At 38.0% G+C, this 20,982-nt stretch overlaps 2 protein-coding genes across 2 annotated transcripts; both read left to right on the top strand.

Moving 5' to 3' along the window:
• Positions 1-1,666: 1,666 nt before the first annotated feature.
• Positions 1,667-15,778, top strand: plekha3 (pleckstrin homology domain containing, family A (phosphoinositide binding specific) member 3). The gene is made up of 8 exons (XM_038732561.1): positions 1,667-2,001; positions 5,522-5,638; positions 5,745-5,894; positions 6,627-6,748; positions 7,697-7,801; positions 9,007-9,050; positions 10,813-10,907; positions 12,140-15,778. The coding sequence occupies exons 1-8, from the start codon at positions 1,947-1,949 to the stop codon at positions 12,247-12,249; spliced, it is 798 nt and encodes a 265-aa protein (XP_038588489.1). The 5' UTR covers positions 1,667-1,946; the 3' UTR covers positions 12,250-15,778.
• Positions 15,779-15,906: 128 nt separating this feature from the next.
• Positions 15,907-20,639, top strand: LOC119913201. Its single transcript, XM_038732560.1, has 3 exons — positions 15,907-16,156; positions 17,141-17,221; positions 18,993-20,639. Exons 2-3 carry the CDS (start codon positions 17,174-17,176, stop codon positions 19,866-19,868), a joined length of 924 nt encoding a protein of 307 aa, XP_038588488.1. The 5' UTR covers positions 15,907-16,156; positions 17,141-17,173; the 3' UTR covers positions 19,869-20,639.
• Positions 20,640-20,982: the final 343 nt, after the last annotated feature.

Genomic DNA, 20,982 nt, shown 5'->3' with positions numbered 1-20,982 from the left:
AACCTTTTTGTCCGTACAGGCACATAAACATTTAGTTTTCCACAACCAAACTTCTCAACCGATCAGGTAGCCAGAATTCCCCAGAACATTTTAAACATAAAGCGTACAAAGTGTCACCAAACAGATTAGTTAAGAGTCATGTTTCATGATTTGATTTCTTGATTTGATAGTTGATCGTTATGACACACATGAAGCGGCTGAAGCCCTCTGCTGGGCATCTCCATGTCCTGGACGACGAACCACGTTTCTGTCTGATGGTGTCGAGCACTTTCAGCCACATACAGCTAGCTGGTCCTCCAACACTGCAATGCCAAAGTTGCTGCGGGAGTTCATCATGAGATTCACTGTGTGCCACTGTAGTAATACCACAATGGAAATGTTAATTACAAATAACAGCTTAACGTCTACACTGAGACATTTGCCACAAGCCACCAAAATTAATAATAAATTTTTTTCACCTTTTATGAATCAATATCACTGTTAAATTGTAGTTTCTGTAGGTTTTATTTGTAAAAATTACCTTTTAAAGCCTTGTTCTGTGTTTGTTTTGGCCCCGTTTAAGAACATTGGCTCTAAAATATATCATCAGCCTTAAAAGACTGATAATTTGTAATTTGTTTGTAATTGTAAAATGTAAATGGGTGCTCAGGTTATTATTATTAACCCCCTAAATTCTCAGAATTAATACCACGGTTTTGTCAGTTTGGTCCCAAAAATGTATTATAATGTATAAAGTATCAAAAGTACTCATTTAAAAAATATATAAATTATGTTTTGTACAAATAACACTACCCAACGGTATAATAAGTACAGCTGAAACGATTAATCAAAGAAATGAATGGCAACTATTTTGATAATTGTTTAAGAATTATTTCACCAAAAGCATTTCATGATTCAAGCTTTTACAAATGTGAAGATTTGCTGCTTTAGTCAATTAATGAATCAGAATTAGAAAAAGCTTTATTGCCAAGTAGTATAGTAATAAGTAGTAGTAAGTATAGTATAGAGGATAGTATAGTATAGAGGTGATAAGGTGCTAGACAAACATGCATGTGTATATATATATGGAATAAACAGATGCAAGTAACAGGAACAATAGAACTATGTGTAATAGAAAAACAAAACAATGTGGCAGTTTAAACACTTGCATTACTCCGGATTTGTGTTGTCCAAACATATGGTGGAGAGGATTGTATTTATATAAATGAAGTACAATATATAAAAGGATAATAAAGAATGTGTTCAGTATGGCAGTTTGTGCAGTGATATTTACATCATATTTACATGTAATAATCATTAGTTGCAGTCCAAAATAAAATAAATCAAGATGCGAGCTCCACCTAGACCAAATGTAAAATGCTGCTTGAACATTACAGCATGAGTAACAATATTAGTATATTTGTGTTTAGTACTTTTCCTGATTAAACTTTGCAGTTCAGGGCTTTTACTTAACAGAGTAGTTTTACTGTGTGGAATTGGTCCCTTTACTTAAATTAAGGATGTGAGTACTTCCTCCATCACTGGCAGTAGGAGTATAACCATAGACTGTATATAAAAATACATAAATAAAGATAATAAACATAATAATGTAATGAAGAGTGTAACATGTCAAATGGCCCCAGCAGGCTTCCGTAGAAAAGCGCCGTTTTGTTGACATTTTTTTCTTTCTCCAATCAGCTGACTTCCCAAACGTTTAGCTGGACAGTTTAGGAAAAGCTCAGCACAAACAAACCCTCAGCATGACGCTACCCTGCCATTCAACTCGCGTAAACCACAAACAGTTCGCACATTTTTAGAGAAGCAGCAGCTCCGTGTGATGATGATGATGATGATGATGATGATGAGGCGTTATTTTCTAACCCGCTTTCACTTCTGAGAGAGAGCGAGCTAAGCTAACGGCCGTAGCAGCTAACCACAGCGGGGAAGCTAACAGGCTAAATCAGCCGATGTTCAGTGAAACAATGGAGGGGATTTTATACAAATGGACGAATTACATGACAGGTGAGTCGTCTTAACATCTGTTTTATGCAACTTGTCTTTCTGACCAGCCGTGTTACACAGAGACTGGATGACGAGGGACGGTGTTTGTGTTAGCTAATAATGCTAACAGCCTGTCAAACATCCTCTCTTACATTTACATTTCGCCCTCACCACCGTAGCTAACAGGCTAATATACGTATCATAAGGAAAAGACAGCCCTGTCACATCTGTGTTTTAACGGTGATTTAATTTATTCAAGCTATTAATAGAATATTTAGCCAGAAAATATAATCCTGATCAGCCTTTGCAGCCAGCACATGTTCGCTCGATGATCGTATCAGCATCAAACAGGCACAGCATAATTTAACTTTTGTTTATGTCAGTATATATTAAAACATTTATTATATTACAACATTTAGGACTCAATGGGTTTAGTACAGTTCATTTATTATTATTCCAAGTGGGACATGTTAAACGAAAAAACACAAAATAAAATGTGACCAGTACACTAGAAACACCATAAAACCTCTAAAATTCAAGGTTACCTGACAGGATTAAGAAAGGTGATTGCACAGGGAACAAAGGAATATAGCTCCTATTGCACTTGAATTGTGTATCTCTACATCTACGACCTGAGGGGAGGGTTTCAAACTCAGAATGAAGAAGATGGTGTGTGTGAAGTCTAATGTAGACAGTCAGGCGAGTCTGTGAGACACCTATAACCTAACCTAACCCAAGCCGCCACCTTTACAGTGTTGTTAAAGTTATGGTTATAGTCCCCGGTGTTCAGGATACCATACCGTGCGATCATAGAAAACGTAAGAACAGATTCAAGGAAAGCCAAACAGACTGCATCAGAATGTTTCATCCAGTTTCAGGCCACTATTAATGATTGTACTTCAATTCCTTTCAATGAAGGTCTGAGATGGTGGTTTGGATGATTTCCTTCTCAAATCAGTTATCACATTCTTGGTATTTGTGGCATGTAATTGGAGGAAATGCTTCTCACACTGAGGTTTATCCTATTCAATAAACTTGTATTATATATTTTATCTGCAGCTTTTGCACATAATATGGCTCTGAGAGTAATGCGTTGTTGACAGGAGGACTGACGACAACTGTAGAGCCACATTATCTGCTGATACCACACAGTAACAGGGACTTTTGTAGCATTTGACCTTAATGATGGCAGCACAGCGTGTCTATAAATAATAGTGGTAGAGGACAAAATATACACTGCTTCCCTCTTTAACTCTGCGAGTGAGTCATGTGAGCAGTCAGCTCTATATGAAGTCAAAACTCAACTTTTATGGCACTTCACTGGGGAAGTTAGTCGTTGCATTTCTCTTTGACTCTACTGTGTCATATGATCTCTCTCGCGCTTAAAGATCTCAGTTATAATTATGCACCGAAATGGAAATAGGTCTAAAACAGCTGAGATGAAGCATTGTTTATTGGGTATTTGAGTATGTTTTGCTTTGTGATATTTTTTTTTCAAGGTGTGAAGCGAGCTTCCTCGGCGAGGATGCTAACCGTTTCAGGGAAGGCTCAGTAAATGGAAGTGAAACAATATTACATAAGTTATCAAAAGGAAATCACATAAAACAGTGTGTGAAAATTTAAATAAACAGGAGTTTTACTTTAATCGGTCAGAGGCTAATAAAAATCTCACAAAAAAACTAAATAATGTAAAATATATGTATTTGGTGTAGTCTGAAGTTATGTCAAACAGCAATATTAGGTTGTGTATTTGGCTCTATTCTCCAGCGTTTATGGGATCAAATAAGATAATCATGATCTCAGGCATCCAGGAATTGAATGAAACTAAGCAAGTAAACTAAGAGGGGTTGTGACTTTGAAAACCCCTGATTTCGATGCTTCACATTTTGTTTGCTCTGCTACAAAAGTTGGAAAATGCCACGCTAACGAGGGCTGGGCAATAAAACAAGAATGATATTTATCGCGAAAGAATTTTCCTCAATAAAAATATAATAAATGTTTGATTTAATTCATTTAAGTCATGAAAGAATCAGCACTTCATTTTGTTGAGGACAAGGGAGTGAAAAAAGATTTGATCCTAATAGTTTAGAATTTTCTGCCTCAGATTTGTGAAGTGATCCTGTGTGTTTGTTCTGACCATTAAGAAAAGTTTAAAACCACAATTACTCCTTCACTCAGGAGCAAAAATCTGCCTTTAAACTTGAAAGAAATAAAGATTTGACATTTATAGTGATAATTATCAATATAAAACTATATACATACAACTGTAGGACTGGCACATAATGTATAATATTAACATTTATAGTCATGATGTACAAATTTGTAGTCTGATTACAAACACGTTTCATTTACAGAATGAAACACATAGAATATTTAATCTTATTCTTGATGCATTATTCCTTTTGCCCAGATCACCAAGCCCCGTTTTCACCTCTTTGGAGGCTGTAAATGCTTTTGTTAAAGAAGCACTGCACTAATTTTACAGTTTACCTTGTGTTTATTTGAAGGGACGTAGTATTCATCCTGTGAAAACGGTTAACGTTTCCTGTAGCTTGGCTTCGTCAAGTCCGAGAACATGATGATGTTATCGTGGTTATCTCGGCTTCAGTTTAAAGTGTACACCTTTTTAACAAACTGGAGGTGTGCAGTTTGTAAAGACAATTTGCTTTTACCAGTCAGAGAGAATGTGACGAAAAGAAGAGAGCTTATTAGTTTTTTTTTTTTTTTTTGTAATTTATAAACCTTTGAAGTCATTTTTCAAGTCAAAATGAAGAAGTAGTTTCTTCCAGGTTCTCCTCTGCTGCTTTTCTTTGATTTATGTGAGAATGATTTGACTGTCTGGGTTTTGAACAGTGAAACAAGATGTCATGTTTGGATTTAGTAGCATCTTTTAAATAATTTTCCGACATTTTATAGACTAAACAAGTGATCAGTTCTTTGAGAAAAGTGTGCAGAGTAATCGACAATGAAAATAGTAATTAGAAGCAACCATTAGATCCAGCATTTTTTGCAATATCAATTTTCATGCTTCGTGTGGTTTTGTATTGTTGCCCTGCTGCTGTTTAACTGCCCTGGTTGCGTTGTGCACTCTCTGTAGACTAGCGTATGTCCTAGTCTTTTATCATGTTTCTCGTTGTCTGTGTTATTATTATTATTATTATTATTAAGATATTTTTTCCCTTTTGTTTCTTGGTGTCTCTTGTGCCTGGTTTTAAGGTATGTTGTTGGTGTTGTCTTGTTGTCCTGCGTCTTCTGTCTGTTGTTTATGTTATTTTATTTTAATCCTACTACTGCCCTACAGGAGGCCTTTGTCTCCTGCCAGGCCGTTATTGTAAATGATAATCTGTTTTTAATTGACTTGCCTGGTAAAATAAAGGAATCCATTTTATTATCTGTTTCTCGTCAGTTTCCTTATGGTGCATTACTACATCGGTGGAGTACCTTATATTTAAAATGTACACTTTTGTTTTTTGAACAATAAAAACTCCAGATAAAGACACACATTTGTTTCTTAGGCTTTGAGTTTGTTTTCTGTCCTCAGGCTGGCAGCCGCGCTGGTTCGTCTTAGAGAACGGCGTCATCTCTTACTATGACAGCGAGGATGACGTTGGGAAAGGAAGCAAAGGATCCATCAAGATGTCCGTGTGCGACATTAAAGGTTAGACCGCCCCGGCAGATGGTTTTACTTCATGGTGCCTGTACTCAGTCATGGTGCTTTAAAGGTAAACACCTCCATCAAACACTGTTAATATTCTGTATTTCAGTTCATCCGTCAGATCCAACGCGCTTGGAGTTGATAATCCCCGGCGAGCAGCACTTCTACGTGCGAGCTGTGAACGCTGCAGAGAGACAGAGGTGGCTGGTGGCTTTAGGCTCATCCAAAGCTGGAACACTGGACAGTCACAAACACAGAGGTACACACAGCTTTTATATAAATCTGTCCGTCTGTGTTTCTTCTACTTTCTGAAGCTCTGTCTGGTGAAAGATAACTTTTAAACAAATTGACACACATTGTAAGACAGTTTGGCAAACGTTCACAAATATAGTTTGTTCTACTGTGAAAGTAATTTTTGCCCGAGCAGCTCATTATAACAATCAGGGGGAAAGAAACGGGTTCAGATTCCTTTATTTTTCATTGAGTACAACAAAAGCGCAGTCCTGTTAGTGCCAGTCCCACATAACAAATAAAACAAATATAACGACAAAATAAAATATATAAATTTTAAGAAAAAAGTAAGGTTCTAAATAAATATTATAAAGTGTGTAAATTACTACATTTGTAAAACAATAGATATGAAACAATACAGTACCAACACTTATTGTTAACTGTTAGCTTGGATTAATCAATTGTGGCATACTGCACATTGTGTGTTAAAGTGGTAGTTAATCATAACTTCTTATAAAAGCTGATGCAGGGGCCAGTGTTGAGTGAAAAAATAAATAAAACACTTACCTGTAGAATACTAAGACCACTTCATGACATGAAAATTCAGAAAAAAACGTACCGATAAAGGGAAGGTGGTAAGACTTTTATTGTGAAAAATCAACAGGAAGTGTCCAGTTAGGGGTGATGCATGCACATTATTTAAGCCATTATATTTCTGACTGTAGATTTAGCTCTTTGTGATGTGTGTGTGTGTCACCAGGTCCAGACTGTCTGAAGACAAAGATGTCTGAACTTCGTCTGTACTGTGACCTCCTCGTCCAGCAGGTCCACACCATCCAATCGCAACACACCGCCGACACGGAGGCCACGCCCATCTCTGAGGTAACGCTTCTTCTTTTCCCCTCAGATTCATTTTAAGTGACATTTTTCTTGAGGTTTTCATTTTTATTTTCTTATCACAATTAAGAAACATACTCCACTTTTTATTTTATAGCAGGGCAACGTCATGATCAAGTGTCAAGTGTACAAGAGATAATGTTTATCAAGGAGGGGTTTGTACCATCAAATAATTAAACCTGAAAGTGTAACTTCAGTATTTTTCAACCTGGACCCTATTTTCCCATTTTCCAAAGTGTCTGTGAATAATGGAGACAACTTTTTTTGAAACTTTTCCAGTGTTTAACAGAGATGCGACGTCAAAGTACGTCCACTAAAGTGCTTGGCTGTTAGGCACAGGCTCAGATTGTTGTTTCAAGCGTCTGGATTATTATGGCTATGATCCCTACAGAGATAAGACGTTTTTAAGATCCTTTTTGTTTAACCAGCATATTGATCTCCTCAAAGCCACCTGACTCCCTTTACAAAAATGGACCTTTTGGGTTACCGCCGCCGCGATCTGTGAGTTTGTTACTGTGTGACTTTGGTGTTTTTAACCATTTAAAACACCAAAGTCACACATGAACACAAACAAACTAATTGACCGAGGCAGCGGTCATCCAGCAATTCCCGTGTTTTGCAAGGTAAAATTACAGTTTTTATTAGTGGAGTCTGGTGGCTTTGACGAGAGCAATATAGTCATAAAAAAGAACCTACTGTTTAAAAAAAGAACAGTATGGATCCTTTCCATTATGTTGTCAGACACTTGTAATAACACTTGTAATAACAATTTGAGCCTGTCGGGATTGAAAACAAGCACTTTTGTGATGTCACAAAAACATGGGGAAAAAATGTGTCCATTGTGTCTTTGAGAGGACTTCTTCTAACACTGATGCAGTTACAACTAGACAGCTATTATTATTATTATTATTCTCTCTCTCTCTCTCTCTGCAGGCCTCTCTCCTCAGTGCAACATGTGCAACTTTCATCAGGACTTTGGAGGAGTGTATGACCCTGGCCAACCAGAGTTTGACCCCTGACCTCCGTCCGCCTGAAAGGGTAATTACACTGTCTCCAGCTAATTCCATTATAAAACATCTACAGAACTGTGTTTTGGTGACATTGAAAGAAGAAACACACCAACAGATATTCAGTGTGGTAAAAAAAAAACCCCACAGAAGATCCTGTTGAAATGCACTAAATATTTTTTATTGTTGTTTTAAACATAGTTTTACTTTTGCTAAATGTTTAACCCTGAACGTCAGTGCTTTGTCTCAGTATAGTTCAGTTTCCAGTAGTGAAATGTTTTGAGGTACTTGTTCTTAATTGAGTATTTCCATTTGTTACTTTATACTTCTACTCCATTACATTTTGAACCTTACAATACTAGTTACTATTTACATAATGTAGTAATTTAATAGACATTATTCTGAAATGGGCCATTGTGCTTAGTGAGTACTTTTTAGTATATTTTAATGCCAATACTTATTTAGTTTTACTAAATGCAGGACTTTTACTTTTACTTAAGTAAAATTCTAATTAAGAGATCAACATTTGTGTCGATGATGATAAATTGGCCGATTTTCGTTTTTCGTTTTTCAACATAAACATTACTGATAACAACTTGTTTATTAGAGAATTGTGACCAATATAGATCCCATATGTGTTTTTATTAAAATTAAAGGCAAATAATGTGTTTTTATTTGCACCAACTGCTTCAGTTCGTTGTTCGCGGTGGTGGCTGCACAGTGTGAAAGACACATTTATACAGACCTGAAAACTTACCCAAACTGTTCAATCACAGTAAACACAGATTTAATTTGTTTCCAGCTACGCTTCTGTTTATTATTTCTTTGTAATTTTTTTCCCCATAGCACTGTGCACATTATGTTACGCTCTGCTTACCATCAGTCACCTGACGCCTGCAGGCTGATACAGGGGGCTCTGCAAGAAAACAATCCCAACAAAGAAAATCCAATTAAATATATATATATGCATTGTAAAATGGTTGGAGGAAATAAATTAGATGAAAATTGGTTGCAAGTCTTTGAGACATTATATTGTACTCTTGTTTGTTTGTTATTGGTAGTAGACACTCAGATATTTAGAAGAAACAAAAGTTTAAGGAGGGGAGGCGACATTAGTGACCCTTTTTTTCTTGTAGCTGATGCACACATCGTTTGTACCCCTTCTTTTTTATTACATGCAGATATTTTTTTTCATTGCAAAACTGAAAGAAGTAATTTCTATGTCTGTCCGCCCAGATGAAGAGGTCAATCAGTCACCCTGGAACATACAGCTTTGACAGGTGAGTTAAACGCGTGTGGACATTTTATTAACTAGCCTCCCTCCTCCTCGTTGTAGTAATAATAATATTAGTAATTATAACTTTGTGTGTCAAAGATGCAGCACAAAGTACTTAAACAATGTTAAGCAGAAAACAATTTTACAATAACAAATTATATAAATACACAAAGAATAAAAATCACTGCAAATAAAAAGCCGGATTAAAAATGTACTTACTGTTGAACCCGGTTTATTTAATCTTCAGATCAACAATAGGAACAGAAAACAAACATAATTTGGCTGCTTGGATGTCATGTTCTCTGAATTCATGAATTAATATTAACTACGGCCTCCAGGAGGCGGCATTGCAACGCCTTAAATACTCCAGAGGTCTGTCTTAAAGGAGACCTTTTATACTGCATTTCCGTGGTTCTGTGACTCCTGTATGTTAGCTTTGCATGATTTAAATTAAAAAATTAAATAAAATAATTTCTGTCTTGTATTTGGCCCACAAAGATTTCTTTTAAATATGCTTAGCTCATTATTTGAAGCTTTGGCCATGTGTAACATGAACATCTGACATTGTAACGAAAATATGGAAAAACGTCAGTTGCTCATATGTACAATATAACACATTTTACTTGCTGTCATCATTCCACCTGTTCATTCAGGCCATTAAACGGTGCCTTACTAAATCAATTTCATTGTTAATTGTTAATAACAGGCTTCAGCCATCTTTGTAAATTTGGAAAATATTCAACTTGATTTAATTGACAATGAAATCCCCTTTTTGTGTCAGTGTCGCTCCACTAAAGCTTGGTAAGTAAACGCTGTCCATGGAACCAAAAACTAGGAATTGTTCTAGAAAGGCTGCAACCTTGAAAGATACCCACTTGATCAGATTAATTCAAGAGTTCTGAAGCCTCATTTTAACTTCACATAAAGACATGTTTGTACAGCAAGGACAGCAGGAAAAATTACAGCAAGGTAAACCTGTTCATGTTGACACCTGGCTTTTTCTATAAGACAGACTTGAAAAGTTGTGAACGCTTCCTTTTAAACAAGTTACTAATGGAAAGGATTATTCACAAGAACTAAATGTGTTTTTCATTAGTTTTAGTTTCAGGAAAAATCTTTTGTGGTTACATGTTGGATTTTCTGGAAAGCCACGACATTATAGTGTCGCGAACAAGACAGAAAAGTAACGTTTTCATTGACATTTACAACCAAACTGTGATAACTGCTCTTGTTTGGGCCGATTCTTCATGAGCTGCAGATAAAGGCGAGCTGTCAAGGTCAGGTGAAGGAGAAACATTGTAGTTTCTTTGATTCCTCTACCTCAAAATGACCTTGTGAACCCAAAATGTGACGAATAAAAGGACAGCAAGGATCCAAAACTGCTCCTCTTTTTTACCTTTTTTTAGTTTTATAGGACTTTTAGCAAGCCTAGATATAAACATCGCAACTCTTTCTATTTATCACTGATAAGTTTTTATCTCTTTGAGGGAGGATGACTTTTATATCATCTCAGCCTTTACCTGCAAAATGAATATATTATCTATATAAGAGGAAGACATCAGGGAAAATAAATGTGATCTCAGTCACAGAATAAGGGTGTACATATATTTATTTAAATAAAAGGGTTAGGGGATGCTATTAGGACACAGCTGGCAATATGTTTCTCTCTTTGTGTTTTCATTATGTATTTTGAATTAAGAATGTCGAACGAGGTGAGAAAGTTTCCTGTTTTGAGCTTTTATCATTCTTTTGTTTTTTCCGCTCAGGTCAGGTGTGCTTAAGGAGTACTTAAGTGGAGGTCAGAGGTCAACTCAGCGCAGGAACCGGACGTGCTCCGACAGCTCTGTTTATGATACTGAACGTAAGTTAGACACACTGCGCTAAAATCAAACTTTATTCTTAATAATTTCCTAGTAAGTTTCCTGTAGAGGACATTTAGTATGAAATATGGGGAAATAAACACATTGTTGGGAACGTTTACGTACTCACGAGTTCTAAAGAAAGATTCAGGAAGTAGGGATGCACCGAAATGAAAATTCTTGGCCGAAGCCGAAACCGAATATAATGAAAAAATTTGCCAAACACCGAACAAGTACATTCACATTTTCTCCATTTATTTTGCCTTTTGTTACCATTGCATAAATTAAATAGTCAAAATGTGGTTTTTACTCAGCGTTTCCCACAGGATTGGAAAGACTATGGTGGGTAAAGTAAATTACATGTGTCCATTTACTTTTAATGGAAACATGTAAATAGGTTTTATTCTTTCTGTGAATATAATCCAATTAATCTTATTCATCATCCTGTATAGACACCTTATTTTGAAAACCGGACGTTGTCACATGTATTTCCTCCTCGCGCTAAATTCATCAAGTCCGACCGAGTTTGATAAATAATGTCATGTGTGGTTCTCGTACTGCGTAACATGAAGACTTCAAAGCCTCTCTTCAGGCAGGACTCTCATACGGCAACACTTGTCTTTGTAAAGAGACAAGCTGACAGGATAAAGTGGCTTAACCTGCCTGGCAGCTCGCTCTGGGCCGTTTCAGTTTCAGATTGACAGAAACACTCAAAGCGGGTCAGTGCGTTTTTTTTGCCTTTTCTAAGAAGTCGTTGACTTGCATCGATAGTCCAGAAAAGAAGCAATTTTGGTCAAAATTCGAATGTAACTACTATGTACATTTACTCAAGAGCTGTACTTACTGTAAGTAAAATACATAAACAAAACACAGAAGTATTTGCCATTTTATGATACTTTATAATTCCACTCCACCACTATTAAGAGGGAAAGATTTTACACTTTGAATTCCCTGGTTGCGGAAATGTGCTATACAAATAACCTTCCCTTAACCCTCATGTAAATTAATCAGTAATAATATCCCGATACTGAATTTATACTAAATTAAATACTCACTTAATTTTGATGCTTTGAGTATATTTTGCTTATTATGTACTTTTACTTTTTGATTTTAACTCCCTGGATTGGCACATCCCATATACTGAACCTCGACTACTTCTGTGTGGCGCTTCCTGACTAAAGACAGCTCACCTGTGAAAGTTGACGTGTGTATTTACTCCCCGTGTGTTCTCCAGGCGTGTTGCCGAGCCTCAACGGCGACTCGTCCTCCATTCCTGAGGAGAGAGGAGGCAGTGTGAGCCCAAAGACCACACCCACCGACACAGACACCGACCTGTCCATCTGATGACCTGACGTCCACCCGAACCTGCTGCCCTCTGCGAGATGTCAGTGACTGTGACCGCATCCGGTCAAAATATTGACGTCGTCTTCATTAAACCAAGGATTTGACGGAGTTGACTGACTTTTGACCTCCTCCAGGATTGTCCTTCTTGTGCTTATTTTTTTTTCTTCTTCTTTCTGTCAGCTGATTGCCAAACACATGCACTTTGGAGTCGTAATGAATTTTTCCTTAACTGAGGCCGTCTTTAAGTGTTTCAGCTGCACAGTACGCACTGGACAGACAGCCGGAAAGAGACATCTGACAGCTGTGAGTATAAAATATATGAAGCTTTAACGCCTTGAGATGCGAGGACATTCAATCTATGGACACACTCTCGATGGAGTTTAGAGGAATCGTGACCTGAAGCTCAAAGAATCAGTGAATGAAAACTGCACTTACAGCAATTAACCTGGACTTTCTTGGTGGGAAGCAGGTGAGGACTATGTTTGCTCCCTGGCATGAATACGAATAACTGTGAATTCTTGTATTCTGGACTGCTTAGATGCCGGGGTTCACTACTGTACCTGAGAATGTGCAGGAAATGTTGAATTCAGGACGTCATGTTGTCCTCTGATGTTTGGCGTTTTGATGGGGTGTTGAAATCCTCCAAACGTAGAACAAAATCATCTTCTAGCACAGTTTTTTCTGCCTTTTCCACATACTCAAGATACTTGCCTAACCTTTTCTTTCCTTGGAAACTTGCCAAGCATCTTCTTGCTTTCTTCTTCCAGGCCTTCATAGTTGTGCTTGTCTGCTGAAAGCAAAGGTAAAAAAAGAAGTAGTCCGTCCCTTCTTCCTGCCAGCTTCTTTGTCTTTCGAGGTCTTCAGTAGCGAGGTCTGATATAGCTGAGGATGAAACCAGACTGATGAACGGCGTCTCTGCGAGGTCCTGAAGCCAGTTATCTCTGTCGCCGTACACACAGAGAGACGAAATGCCATGAAGTTTGCACAAATGTGCCTGGTTGTTTTCTGCCTCCTCCTGTCAATCAAGTCAGATCATGTGAACGGAGTCTCAAAATTACAGATGGGCCTGAATGTGTGCAAGTGACTGCCTGTAAATGTTTGGTATCTCGCCTAATGGTGATTAATTCCAGCCCAACGTGACCCTGAAAAGAAAAGCAAGGTACGGTGGCCCTGAGAGATCAACACTGATCTGTCTTCTCTGTCTCACTCCCTTCGCAGTACGTTGAGCTCTCAGACGCCGCCGTGAGTTAAATGCATAAATGAAGGATCATGGATGATGACTGAAGTTCACCAGTGAGTTCAGATGATGCCTTTTGCACACATTTGTTTTCTTTCCCTGTCAATTGATGCACTTTCCTCTGCAGAGGCACTTAGCAATGTCTAGAACTTAGCAATCTTGTGCTACGTCTGAGTCTGCTTCTACTTGTGCGTTAGTGTAGTGCAGATCAGTGGATCAGCGTTCAGCTCTAAAACCTGTAGGTAGTCTCATATTCTGGGGTTGCTACAGAACAAATCAGTCTTTAGGTAAAGTATTATGACTCTATTAGTGATTTTAATGATTAGCTTGCAGCAGTCAGTCAGACTACTAAGCTGAAATTAGTGAGTCGTATTTCCTGTCTTGTTAAATGACCTCTTAACGTCTGCACATCGTTGTCTTGTCACATGCTTTGCTGTTTGAACACATGCAAAAGACGTCATCTGAACAAACCGATGTAAACAATCGTCCACGGTGACTAATATGGACTACGTTTCCTGGTGGATTCTTTCTGTTTTGGGGAGAGAGGTGTACTGTGGTACGCTGCAGAATGAGAATATAATCATAATATGTGGCAACACTGAACAGGGCAGATCTTCACAAATGTCAGCTTTGGCCAAAAACAAGTTTTAGGTAATTACAAACGTACTATAACATCAAAGACACTTTATTATTAAATTTTAAAAGGGGAATCATCGTGTCCGAACAGACTGGCCACATCTGTTGTATCCTAAACTTCCTAAAAGTAAGAAGATTTTTTAAATGTCGAATCTCTCCACCAATCAGGTGTGTTCCCTTCACATTCAAACAGTTGTTAGAGAGCAAAAATAAAAAGGAATTGCAGTAACTTTTTGCCAATATACATGTGTAAATGTGGTTGTTTTGCACTTTCAAGTTAAAGACAATGTCCTTTTTTATCTTCTGAGAAAAGGATTATAGTGATGAAGGTACTGTGGTGGAGAACAGTGATGATGATTGTGAAACTCACATTAAAGGTGGGGTATGTGGTTCTTACCCAGTGCGCGTTCGCCAAATATTTCCTCGCGGTCTGCTAGCCGTCAGTTCTGCATGTGCGCTGAAATAAATCCGGTGTTTGTACACAGCTGCGAGTCTGTAAATGAGAAACAAACAAAGTAGCTCCGGCCATGATGTGCGTGTCAGGTAACGTTAAGTGAGTTGTGAGTAGCAGGTGACTAGCATGGAGTTGGATTTCTCCAGAATCGCTTATCCCACCTCTAATGTTAAAAATAATATAAAGATATATCATTGTTCCTAGTCAGTGTCTTATTTTTGGAAGGAAGTTTTGGAGTTGCAGCAGCCTTATTGTATACCAGTAAACAGTATGTAAACATACAAGACTTCCTTCTTCTATTTTACCAAAATGTGTGTTCAGTATCTGTTTTCGTTTTTCCTTTCATCCTTTTCTTTTTCTAAATACTGTGAAGAAGTGTTTCTCTTGCAGATTATTTTATTTGACTTAAACACAACGTGGATTTTGTAGTTCAAGCACTTACAGGAGCTTCAAATTAATTAATTGATGAACAAAAATCTATTGAAAAATAATACAAGAAAACACAGGGAGAATAGATCAAATATGCAACTTGCTGTAAGATTCATCCCAAAATAAATTAACTAAAAGAAAATGAAGGTTAGCCAGTGTTTTGGCAGTTCATTGTGATTTAATCTTGGACAGATTGTCTCTTAAAAAGGAGTAGGACATTTGGGAAATACGCTTATTTGCTTTCTTGCCAAGAGTTATAAGACTCACACCTCTCTCATGTTTGTCCGGTAATTCATCTGTAATCTGTATGGTTTTGTAAGGATCAAATAAACAAGATATAAAGTGTTAATTATTGATCTTTAGAAGTGCCGGTAACCTTTTGCGCAGAGCCAGGCGAGCAGTTTCCCCTCGTTTCTATTGTTGATGTTAAGCTAAGCTAACTGTCTGCTGGCTCTAGCTTCATATTTACAGTGCAGATAGGGGTGAGAGTGGTGTAAATCTTCTCATCTAATAAAGTGTGTAAGCTTATTTGCCAAAATGTCAAGCTATTGCCTCGAAGCTCTGGTCGACACAAACGGCTGTGCTTCTTTTTTTAGAGGAGAAACTGCTGCTTTTATGACTGAATCATATTTTCTGTTATTAATGACAGCCTGTTCAGTTTGTGGACAAACCAGCGGAGAGATTTTCATGCCTTAAGTGTCTCTGCACGAAGTTAACGTGTGTGGTTGTATCAGACTTTTCATTGTCTAAATAAAAAATATTTTAAACTGAAATGAATTTAAGGTTGTTGTTTATTTAAGAGCTTTAGAGCTATTCTGTGTGTATGGAGGGTAAATAAAACTAATAAAATAAGTTTCTCCCTGAGACCCTGTACGCAGGATAAGCGGATGATGATGGATGGAAAATAAGTTTGTTTAGTTGTTGGGGGTTTATGGAGCGGCATGAAGGATCTTCCTGCTGTGTGTTTACAGAGGGTGTGCGTGTATGTGTCTTATTTGTGATCTATGTAAACCACTGTGTGCTCTCACAACAACGGACATAAGAAGAGACACGCAAACTCACCGGGGCGTGAACGCTCTTTTACATGAACAAATGCAGGTCAACACGACCCGTCGAGCTGCATCCCGGGACCTGAAGAGGAGAACGTACAAGTAAGTACACCTTTTCTGATAAATAAATAATTTTCAGTTGAAAGTAGCTTAACAGTGGAGTCATATCCTCCAGACTATTTATCTCATAGTCGATATCAGACATTATATAAAGAGTTAAGGTTATAAAAAGGGAGTTGAACGTGGTGTTCCAGTTCAAAAATAAATATTTGGGTGAAGAAAAGCAGCATAGGAAGCTGGAACCAGAGAGGCATATTTTTGTCTGGTTTTGCTAGAAAATTACCAAAACAATTAATCGATTATAAAAAATTAGTTGATGAATGTTTTTTCTGTCAGCTCTACAATTGTTTCAACTCCATGAACATGTAGTGGATGTACATGTATTTGTGGGACAGTGACACTTATAATTTAAGTGCCAAGCTTTAAAATAATAAATAATAATCTTGGGTTTTCCCCCCATATTTTATACGATGAAATGAACATGCAGACTTATGTGTTAGTGTGATGTAATTGTTGTAAATACAGATTAATTTTAAAACTATTTAGGAAAACGTTTTGCAGTGATGTAGAGATTATTTATAATGAAACCGTTACAACCACCTCATAAGTTGGTCAAAATAATAGTGATAAAGTCTGTTACATTTTGTCACTGTCTATTTAAATCCATGCATCTTCAAATTAGTTCTTTTGAAGTTTTCATTTAAACAAAAGGATAAAGTGTTCATGTGTTTCTTTTTAAAAACCCACTGGATTATCTGAAAAATGCATTGTTCTTTTTCTTACACGTAGCTCATGAAAGGGGATATTTAGAAGATTTTGCACTAAATGACTGACTAAATAGTGATTTTTAAACCTGCAGTAAACTGGGGGCTTTACTGAGAAGACCAGTATGAATACTGTAACTGGGAGCCACAAATGAAAGACGATCTCCTGTTGCTTAGGTTTTTTTCAACCTGTCCTTGCAATTTGTTCTCCCTTGCTTGTGTTTTAAGAGGTGATTCATAAAACTTTTTCCCTTGCCAGTAGGGCAGGGATCAATGCAGCAAAGAAGGTGGAATAATGAGCTCCACTGAGGACCAGAATGAGGACAGTCTGAACCAATCAAAGGTATGATTTTATACTTCATATGAGTTACAGTCTTTTTACAAAAAAAAAAAAAAATCCTCTTCTATTACTACAACCTCTCCATAACGCTGTCTGGGGAAGCACAAAGAGGTCATTTGGTTAAATAAATGACTGACCTGACTGTTGAGGCCTCATATCAGAATCAGCTGCACTTTAAAAAGTATTTTTTCACACAAAGAGGACTGAAAGAATTGTGTTAGGAACAGATCTCACAGCCAGTATGGACATCAGAAAGCAATTTAAGCGACCGAAATGTGTTTCCATGTACATATGGACATGTGAGCATTGTTTTAAGATAGACCTGGACAAGTGTGTGGTGCTCTACTTCTGCATGTAGGGTGCTATTGTTTTTTTTACCTGTTGCTGGCCCTGAAAGGTTCATTGCTCTCGTCTGCCAAAGAACTACTGAGGCAAAACCTCACTTTACATCTTAAATTGGGTCAAAACAGGTCAAGAAGTATGTCAGACTTCAGCTGGGGCTTATGTAAACAGTACAATAATGTTTACCCAGAGCAAAGGCATTTCATTAGTTCATTTAATCTATTAACTAACAAAACAAATACCAACCTTACTGACTGATCAAACAGCTGTAAGTGTTGTCGGTACCTCTTCATCTAACCAGGAGTAACTTCAAACAGGAGCTGTAGGAGGGCGGATAAAAAAAGTTAGATGCCTGTTAGAACGTGCAAAACACTCACAAGTATGTTACACAGGAGCTAAAAAAACACAACACTGAAATCTTTTTAAAAAGTGATCTTCCTCCTCGAGTCAGCTGAATGACCAAGCAGCTTGTTTGAAGGCAGAGACCATAATGATTTGACCGTGCATGCAGGACTATAATGTCACAGAGGTCAGTGTGGTTTTAGGTCGTAGATGAAACACGAGCTTTGGCTGACTTTGGTTCAAATGTTAGTTAATTAGCAGAAATATATATTGGAACTTTAATTTTTCTAATTTGGCAATCATTTAAGTCATTGTTCATGTAAAACATTTCCTGGTTGTAGTTTCACAAATGTGAAGATTTGCTGCTTTTCCTTTTGATTATTTTTGTGTATTTTTAATTATTTTAACATTTGGACTGACAAAGCTTTGTGAAGGTGTCACATTAGGCTCTGGGCAACTGTGACAACATTTCTCATTATTTTCTGAAATTTTACAGTCGATTAATGGAGGAAATAATCAGCAGATTATTACATAATGAACATATAACAGTCACAGGACAGTAAGGTATTAGTACTTTTACTAAACAACATTGTTTTCTGAACTTACGATGCTGTGGTAAAGGTTTAGAGATGGGAAACATTGTGGTTTGGGTTCAAATTAAGGTCAGGGGACCTTTGTCATAATACAACAATTACAACTTGGTTAAGGTCAGGAAACAGCAGTGGTCACTGTCAGGAAAACAAACAGTGTTTTGCTGTTTCGTTGACCAATCCGTCCACCCTGACGTCCACAATAACATCCCACTGCTTCCTCCTTTCCTGCAGACAGACAACAGCGGGCTTTGTTACTCGAATGTAAACACGTCTTTTGGGGCACACAATCTCAACTGAAATATGACCATGAACCATAGAAAACTGTGGATTAAAGGTTCATGTGAATCTTTTTCTGATCTGATGACCTGCAGTATTGTGCTGTTTTAGTGTGAGGACTTGGCACACCACGGTGATGCTTTACAGGGCCAGGGAAAAATAGCCATAAATAATTTATTTGATGCATCTCATATCTAACTCTCATCTCCCTCTCTGTCCAGTCCAGATCAAGTCCTAAATTCCTTGGTCTGTCTCGCTGTGCCGCCTGCTACAACCGGCAAGCGAGCTCCACGCATTGGCACGGGGGTGACGGGGAGTCCAGCTCTTCAGCAGAAGACTCTGGACCAGAGGTGGACAGGGAGTCAGAAGCAGAGTCTAGCTCCAGCAGCAGCAGCAGCAGCTGCTGCTCGGGGGAGGATTTATCAGAAATACTTGAACCTGGAGGAAAAGAGGGTGACGGACCTGAGGAGACAGGAGAGACGTCGGAGAGCCAGGGAGATAAAAGCGGGACAAAGGGGATAACTCGAAGAGCTACACTTGTCAAGTCTTACTCCCTGCCCACCTCATTTGCTCCTCACCTCACGCCCCTGTCCCTCCTGCCCCGCCCTCATAAAGTTGTCTCCACCCTCCACCTGCAGGCGTTCACCCAGCAACACGACGACGACAACGCCTTCAACATCGTCATACACCACCTGGCCAAAACAGAGAAGGATTCAGCACAGGAAAGTAATGGAGGAGGACGAGGAGGAATGAACTATCTGCTGCCTCCGCAGCCGCTTCAGTGGCAGCAGAAGGCGTTCTCATGGCAACTACCAACATTAGAGCAACACCAGCTGTCACACCAGTACCCGCAAACACCACATCAGCTGTCGTATCAACATCAGCAACAACAACCTCCGCGCTTCTCCCCTCCCTCAGCTCAGTGTCAAAGGTTACCACCACCCCTGCACACACTTCCTGTGTTGCAACCCCCGACACTCCACACACCCCTGCAGGTCCCAAGTTCACCTCAGAAACATCTGCACGCACTCACTCCACAACCATGCTGGTGCTGTTACAATATGCAATTTCCTTACTCTCCATACTGGAGTTATTAAGAGTAGTGGACGGTTCTCCGGATAATAAGAATCAAATTAAGTTCTGCAGTGTTGAATTTAGTCATTAAATATGTGAAAAAAAAGATTTGAATATGAGTTTAATGGGATGTTGGTGATCGTACACGAGCCTTTAGCATGCGTAGATTTGAAGTTTCTCTTGTTCATTAGTGACATTTGTTTTGCTACACTCACATTACAGTGTTAAAAGGTTAGGTAGCATTCACCACTGAGACTCTGTAAGACCCTGAAACATCTTATGTATTGCCTTGCAATTGTTTTTAACGTTTTGTAACTTAACCAAATAGAGAAAAATGAAAACAAATGCTGTCAACTCTATCCGAGTCTTTTCTTTCCTGTTGCTTTATTAATCCACTACAAAGACTCTGTTATAACCTCACTGCAATGAGGCTTCACTATATTATGTTATTAAGTACTGTGTGTCCAACAGAAACTGAAATGCGAGACAGGCATCCCATTGGAGTCCTCTTTCGTGAGACTTGCTAAATCCATGTATTTATTTGCTTTGCAGACAAGTAAAAAATACCTTTTCTACTCCCGTAATGTAACTGGTATCTCTTGGTTTATGCCAAATATGTGTAAAACTGTAAGATGTTTTAATATTTTTGTTGAGTAATCCTGCATTGGATTGTACGCATAAATGTATCCAATCAAATGTGATTTGGGCCGACCAGTTCATCCCTGCTATTATATAAAACCACGCCTTTAGCTTGTGGGTGATCACAGTAGCTAGTGGAGTTATGTTATAGGTCAGAGGTGTGGTTTTCATAAAATTTATATTTCCAAAACAGCGTAGGTGAGGAGGTCAAATTTGATCTAATGCTGAGACATGAACATCTTCATAAGAAACTGTAATTTAATTACACATTTCTTCCCAGTAACTGTAACGATTACAGTTACATTTATTTTGTAATGAAATTACATAACTAAATTAGTGATAAGAGGAATATGGAGGACAACACATCAGTCCTCTACAGCTACAGTGTTTTTTTAAGAAACTCACGCTCCAGAAATATTCACTCCTGTGATCAGATATTTTTTCCCAAAATTCCCTGACCTCCATTTCACTCTCAAATACGTCACATTACAGAAACGA

The sequence above is a fragment of the Micropterus salmoides genome, unplaced genomic scaffold (genome assembly GCF_014851395.1).
Source record: "Micropterus salmoides isolate LMB-PRFRI ecotype aquatic unplaced genomic scaffold, ASM1485139v1 Ms_hic_scaffold_2, whole genome shotgun sequence".
Lineage (NCBI taxonomy): Eukaryota > Metazoa > Chordata > Actinopteri > Centrarchiformes > Centrarchidae > Micropterus > Micropterus salmoides.
Note: the sequence above shows the minus strand (reverse complement) of the source record. Positions and strands in the feature narration are given on the sequence as shown.